Source organism: Mytilus trossulus, chromosome 2, assembly GCF_036588685.1.
Source record: "Mytilus trossulus isolate FHL-02 chromosome 2, PNRI_Mtr1.1.1.hap1, whole genome shotgun sequence".
NCBI classification, from domain to species: Eukaryota; Metazoa; Mollusca; class Bivalvia; order Mytilida; family Mytilidae; genus Mytilus; species Mytilus trossulus.
Genome location: NC_086374.1, coordinates 63,486,848 through 63,494,785, shown reverse-complemented (window position 1 = coordinate 63,494,785; position 7,938 = coordinate 63,486,848). Strand labels below are relative to the sequence as shown.

Sequence of the window (7,938 nt, the reverse complement as noted above, 5' to 3'; positions counted from 1 at the left end):
TATTTCATGTTTTAATATTTTCGCTATGATTATTCTATTATCTGGTTGAGATTTTAATCAAAGGGTTCATTGCAGTAACTATGGTAATAATTGATCCTCTTACATCCGATGATAAGCTGATATTCTAAGGAGGGGGTGTCCATTTAGCTAGGTGTGATGTTTAAAGACGCATTCACGTTCTTTGCTGCAAAACAGAGCATACTTAATTCCGAAACCTCGTCTAAGGAGCCTACCATATAAACATATCAATTCCAACTTATATATAATTCACCATTTGAACTATGTTTCTGATTTGACACAACAGTAAGTAAATTATAAATTATAATGAAATGATTTTATACTGTACTGAAGACTTGATAATAATACCCTAAATAAATGAAATACATAATAATATTAATGAAAATTGAATGACGACATGCAGTCACCTTGCTTTTCTCTTTTGTGGTTCAGAGAGCGAAACTCTCATGGATATTTTTCAATTACAAATCATTGTAGAAAAGGATTAATTGATTATCTAAGTAATTATCAAAACAATTAATCGTTCAAAAATTGATAAGGTTCGTAAAATAAAATGGGTTTTAAATAGTAATTTTTATAACATTTTGACAATATCCTACGTATATCAAATATCTAATAGACTGAAATTTCTGCTGTTTTCTGAAATTGAAATATACATCTGATATCGTTAAATAGAGCACTGGTTGTAAATACCTATTCCCACTGAAAATAATACGTTATGAATTTGCGTTGACTCGTTAAAAAGATACATTGAGTCTTGAGAGCGAATGATATGATTTTAATAAACATATTTCCATTGTGTTTTTTAATTTTGTTTTGACGACTTAAAATTTATAGTATTTTCTAAATATTGTTGATGATCTCAATTATTCATATAATTTCTATGAAATAAGTTCGCTCACACTAATATTCATTAGACTTATACAGTCACTTTTGTGAGCTTAATCGTAGACTGAAGTTGATATAAACCGCATGTACTAACAGTTAGTAATGTATATGAAAAATGATTTAAATGTATCCATATTTACCAAACAATTATTAATTTGAACTATTCTACAGAATATAAGTGAATGAAAAATAGCTGTAATCCTGTTCTACATTTTCACTTGTACATTTGTGAGTTACGGTAAATGATCACAAAGTTATCCAAAATAATAAATACAAAATAAATTATATAGGTGTGTGTCCAAAAGACATTATTATGTAGTTATAGTGAATACTCAACAGACTGTTGACCATATACAATATTTTAGTAAGTGTTAAATGAAACATTATAAATTACTATTAGAAATGTGGTAATTTACATTTTTGTATGCATGTTAAAAAGACAAATTTATAATTTAGTGACGGGTTTTGAAATGATGGTATAGTTTTGGTAAACATGACATAAGGTCCGATAACACAATAATAACACCAAAACTAACTAAGATGAGGGCTCCAACAAGGCCTATTGACTTAGCGCTTGGTCGTTTATCCTCGGCACTTGTTCGAGCACGTATATACGAGGTCAATATAGTTTTATCAACTATCAAAATTTTCCGTAGTCGTGCTTTTTCTTCGTCTAAAATTGCTAACTTTTCTGCTTGTGTTAAATTAGCTTGATTGAATTGCATCCAATAAATTGCTCTGCTTCCACATGGACAAATATAACTACCACTGCAATTGGTTGTTGTGTATATTGTATTTGTTGGTGGCGGACTTTGATTTGTTGTTTGCACATAAGTTTGTGGTATTGTTTTGGTTGTCAGGGTATCAAGTGTTGTGGTTTCTTGTGCACTTGTTATTTTGGTTGTCATGGCAGCTGTCGTCTCTACAACTGTTATTTCGTTTGTTGTGATTTCCGTCGTGCTCGTAACTGAAATGTATTATTCATAAACTTTATATATATTTTTTTATTTTTAACAACTATGTTCATGAATAAATAAGATATTCAATGAAACAATATAAAAAGAAGATGTGGTATGATTTCCAACGAGACTACAATTCACAAGAGACAAAAATGACATTAACAACTATAGGTCGTCACCGTACAGCCTTCAACCATGACCAAAGCCCAAACCGCATAGTCAGCTATAAAAGGCCCCGATATGACAATGAAAACAATTCAGACTAGAAAACTAACGGCCTCATTTGACACCTACTGAATTACAGGCTCCTGACTTTGGACAGGCACATACATAAATAATATGGCGGGTTAAAACATGTTAGCGGGATTCCAACCCTCACCCTAACCTGGGACAGTGGTATAACAGTACAACATTAGAACGAAAGAAATTAATTTTTGAAATTCTTTATTATTGTTTTCAAGCAAAGGATTGATAGTTATGAAGATTGCAGATATTGAGTAAATTAAAGAACCTGCCCAAGCAACGGTTGCTTGAATTGAAACACCGCTCACTTTTAAAATCGAAACATCAGTAGCTAAGATTAAAACACTCGTTTGCTTAACTTGGAATATCCCTTTGCTTGAATACAGATATTTTGCTTAATCTAGTAAGATGAAATGTTGACATTTTGTCAAGAGGCTTATTTTACTTAAAATGTTATATTAAAATAAAAGATGTGATATCATTTTCTATGTGACAACTCTCTGCCAGATTTTACGCAACTTTAATTCATTATTTATCATTCCTGCCATCATTTGTTTGAAATGTGCTGGTTCTTGTGTGGTTTAACAGTTTATCCAAGTAGTACTTTTTTTTTAATAATTTGATACTTAAATTCGTTTACAGATGTCCTTAAAGTCTTGAGTTCATATTTTTTTATATTCTTGATTTGCCTACTATGTTTTATTACATTTTGTTATTTTCTTCTGTACATGAGAAAGTTTTTTTTTCGATAAAATTACTTCGATTATTTTATAATATCATGTTTTAAAGAAGTGAAGCATACACTTACGAATTGAATTCAGACAATAATAATTCACTCATTAATCACAAAACTAAAATTGACCTTTGATTGAAATTGTGTTATTGAATCCGAATCGTATTTTTTTCTCTCTCATTGACATGAAATTACTTTTCATTTCAAGGTCGTTAAAAACAACTTATTCTGTCATTCCTTCTGGTATTGTTAATAACATATATAAAAACATATACAATTAACTGAAAACCTAGTTTGATTGATGTAAAATGAGAAATCATGTATTCAAGATTCACAATTACTAGACATATTTAAGCGGAATTGATTGATCTCGTGTACTTAACTCACCCGATAAAAACATCTGCGAACTTGAGTAGCCATGCATTCTTATTTAACCTAATCGGACTTGGATTTGTTTGTTGGTGATATTGACCGATTGTTATTTTGTTTTCAATATTGACAACTCTTTTCCTATAATTTTATTTTTACTCATGTCTGAATTTTGTATAAGATGTTATTAGTTTCGTTATTTACCATTACACACATATAATATGACATAAATGATAGATACATTATCGCAAAAAAAGAATAATACAAAATGTTAGCAAACTATGCTGCATTGTTGTTAATTTCTGTGTCATTTTGGTCTCTTGTAGAGAGTTGTCTCATTTGCAATCATATAACATCTTCATTTTTATATGCTGCATGTCTGTTTCGCTCACTGTTGAAGGCCTAACAGTGACCTTTAGTCGACGATTTATGTGTCATTAGTTTTTTTTTGTGGAGAGTTGTCTCATTGGTAACCATGATACCGCATATGTTCTTATTTTCATAATATAATCGTGGTGATAAAACAATTCCACTAAAGAGAAGAAAAACTATTAAAATGTGCTTTTTTTCAGCAATTCTGTTTCAGCGTCACGCGATTGCTTTGATCTAAACTGTCTCCATCAAGATGATGGTGAGCCATGCCAGAGTTCCATTTATATTATATGTTAAAACTATGTTTGTTGTCTTGTTATGTATATAATGCTTAAATTAAATACAAGTATCTTTCGATTTGATGTTTTTCTAAAATTTGAAAGCAAGAATAAAAAAGACAAAAACCAACAACATTGCAACGAAAGCAAACAGATGAAGAAGCGCGATTTTATTTTACATCGTAGAGGCTCTACCTTATTTATAGGATAGTCATTGTACGTGTAGGTTGATGAAATGTAACTGTGAAAGTATCATGAAATTTACCGCGGAAGATGACCGGAACTTACAATGTTACGGGATTACTTACCACATTCTGATACATCACAATACTCCCATGGAGTAGTGATGTTTGTTGTCATGCACCACACTCGTGTGTCATTATCTGGAGCTCTGCAGTAATTTGCATGTTCAGGGCCCATGGCGTATACTGGTGCATGTGGAAGTATGGCATCCCACCTTTGACAAGTTTTTCCAGTAATTGTTGTGCTGATGGTGCCAGAATATGAAGCAACATTATCAATTAAAACAAAACAGTCCTCTACAAAATATAAGAAATGATTGTAAAAGAGAGACGAAAGATACCAAAGAGGGACAGTCATAAATCTAAAGTAAACTGACGACGCAATAGCTAAAAATGAAAAAGACAAACAGACAAACAATAGTTCTCATGACACAACATAGAAAACTAAAGAATAAACAACACGAACCCCACCAAAAAATAGGGGTGATCTCAATGCTGCGGAAGGGTAAACAGATCCTGCTCCACACGTGGCACCCGTCGTGTTGCTTATGTGTAAGATTATGCAATATATTATAAGAAAAGAAAGACAATGTAAAAGAAGATTTCGTATTTGAGTGTAATTGATTTACGATTGTATGACAGTTGTTTCCTCGTTCTAGAATACAATAGCTTCTGGTGGGATTGGTGAAGATATTGTTTTGTTTTCCGTGTATTTTTTTAAGGACTATTGTTTGCCTTCTTGTAGTTGATGTATGCCTGTAAATCTCACATTAATATTGAACTCCATGGAAAATTAAAAAGTAAATCCCTAATCAAATTGCTAAATTAATAGCTCAAGCACACAACAGAATGGATAACAACTGTTATATTACTGACTTGGTACAGACATTTTCTTCTGTAAAAAAATTTAATAAAGTAAAATATTTGCTGATAAATCGATCTTTCTTATATATGATCATTTACAGTTTTTTGTAACCATAACAGCAATAAAGGATAAGCACATTGCTTGGGTTCATATTACTGTTGATAAAATCTGTCCAAAAGTCCTAAATTCGTCGGTGCTGATTAAAATTAATTACATACATTATGAGTTTTTTATCCGTTTTTTAACTCATTAAAACACAAAAACTAACTTTAACATATTTAACAGCAATAAGTGTCCTTCTGTAGATTTGAATATTTCAATTTCACAATGGATAATCAAAACAAAAAAAGGAGAGTGTTCGTTTCCTTTCCTTTTGTTTTGATTTTCATTTTTGGGACGTAGATGTCTCCTTTGCTCCTTCTCATGGTTCTATATTTTTCATGCATTTCCTATTCCTGTGACTTAAGTAATATTTTATATTTCTATGGTTTATAGTAACTGATTAATTTCTAAGTTGTGGATTACATTACTCTAAATTGTTCAAATCCTTTACTAAATTATCTCATGGATGCATTGATTCGGTTTAGAAGTTTGGCTGTTTCTATAGAAAAAAAGGGATATCACATTTATATGTTTGCGGTTATATTGCGATCCGTAGTAACTAATTGATCCTTTAATAAAACTTAATCTTATCCTTCGTAAGACATTTGAATATGTTTTTTTCTATCGATATTAACATGGTTATTATTAATCAGAACATAAATATGTGCATTGCTTCACATTTATGAACACGTATGGTCGTGTATTGTGGGGGATGTGGCTACCTGTCGTTTTTGGGGGTTTAAGCTCCTTGTCGGTTTTATGTACTTATATATTGAATTGCACAAAGTTCTGCTTTTCGCAGACCTTTATTGCGCTTAATTTACATGAAAATACACAAGAATGTGTGAGGTATACGACATTAACCTTAAAACGATCGTATTCAATTTTAAAGTCCATTAACAGGCAGATGGGACATATTTGATTTAATTCACAGACTTCCTTTGTTTGCTTAGCCGTGCGTAAAATGTATTTTGTGAATTCTCTTTGAAGAATGATTTGTTTAACTGAATAAAACGTCTGTTTTTTGAATTCGGGGTCCTCGACGCTCTTCAAGACGGACGAAAGATACCAGAGAGACAGTCAAACTCATAAATCGAAAAATAAAAAGACAACGACATGGCTACAAATGAAAAGGACAAACAGACAAACAATAGTACACATGACACAACATAGATAACTAAAGAATAAACAACACGAATCCCACCAAAGTGCGCAGGTGCACCGGAAGGGTAAGCACTTTGTACTTGTTTTGCTATATAACTATTTCGATCTGAGCGTCTTATGAAGACGAAACGTGTGTCTGGCATACTAAATTATAACCTGGTACCTTTGATAATCATTGTAAGTAAACTTTTTCTTTTTTGTTCTCTGGTATAAGATATTAAAAAAACAATTATCTATCTGTAGTGGCAATTCTTTCCTTTCATTCCTTTAGTGTCGATCAAAATATTTGCTATAATTTAAAAAAAATTGGTATTGGTATAGTTTTTGGATCTTTCATTTGCGTATCTAATGCAGTAGATAGTTTCGGCTTCAAAAGTCAACACAATTATTGACTTCATACAGAAAATACGCCGTTTTAAATGTTTTACAAATAATACATGGATACAAATTTATTCTGGTTGTTATAGTGTTTTTGACTTTAAGTACGTGGTATAGCCACCATTGAACTCCCTCACAAAGTATTATAACGCGCTACAGTTTGATATGTACCGATTGAAACTCAAGCCTGGAAACATTATATATGTATAAGTAGTTATTGGTGTTAAACAAGCTTTTATTCATTGAGACTATTGTTGGGTAGATACTTCGTATCTTTCCTCTTTATGTTTTAAGGGTGTTTTTTTTTGCTATATGCCAGACGGGTGATTCGAGTCATTTCTAACTGATACTTACATTTTTTGATTATGTTGGGATGTTACACAATTGTCCTAGATTGTGGGAGGTTTAAGCGATCACAATCATATTCTACCCGCCGCCTTGTCCGGAATTTTTTATAGCTAATTTTACGGTCAGAATTTTGTTAAATTTTGAAGGCCTTAATATGAAACCTCAAATCTATTTTGTGTCAGTTAAATATTAATTCTAATTATCATTATACTTTGTTATAGTCGTTAACTTTTTATAGACATTTCTACTATTAGGGTTTAAATCTGTCCTAAATTAAGTGAACCAAATTCACACATTTAGATTTCAACAACACTGACGAGCAATAAAAAAAAAGGTGAAAGATAACGGACTTTCCGAATTGATTTTCCTCTAAGTTCAGTATTTTTGTGATTTTACTTTTTATACCAACTGACCTTCAAGATTCATAAGTCAATGAAAACTGACAACTTCTATAAAGGTTGGAAATGTGCATGATATTTATATATTAATGCAACCTAATATTTTCTTGGTTAACTTGTATTTTATATTTGAAAAATCTGTACCCTGTTCCAAGCTATGAATAAGACAGTTATTTCCTACTCGTTAGATACTTTTGAAATTTTGAATTTTCCATTTGTTGGGGGACTTTTCGTTTTGAATTTTCCTTGGAGTTCGTTATTTTTGTTATTTTACTCTTTTCACCATAAATAACAATCTATAAAATCTTGGCTTCATTTGCATTAAAGACATTTCTTATTATTATCATTATTATAATTGATAGTACGAATTATGATGATGAAATAAATAAATAATACAAAAAAGAATTATAATAATAACAAAATTATAATAAAAACTGTAAACAAACTACTGTGTCCGAAGTCTTTAATAAAATAATGTTTAAATAGGACAATATACTTAAAATGTAAAATTAAGTAAAACAGAAATAACTTACCACTCATTGCCGAAAAATTCAAATTAACGCAAAGCAAGTAAAAACAGA

At 31.0% G+C, this 7,938-nt stretch overlaps 1 protein-coding gene across 1 annotated transcript; it reads right to left on the bottom strand.

Annotated features, from left to right (window-relative positions):
* Positions 1–1,289: 1,289 nt before the first annotated feature.
* LOC134705319 (coagulation factor XII-like) lies at positions 1,290–4,370 on the bottom strand. The gene is made up of 2 exons (XM_063564064.1): positions 4,169–4,370; positions 1,290–1,873 (listed from the first exon to the last, which is right to left on the bottom strand). The coding sequence occupies exons 1-2, from the start codon at positions 4,278–4,280 to the stop codon at positions 1,359–1,361; spliced, it is 627 nt and encodes a 208-aa protein (XP_063420134.1). The 5' UTR covers positions 4,281–4,370; the 3' UTR covers positions 1,290–1,358.
* Between the last annotated feature and the right edge of the window lie 3,568 nt (positions 4,371–7,938).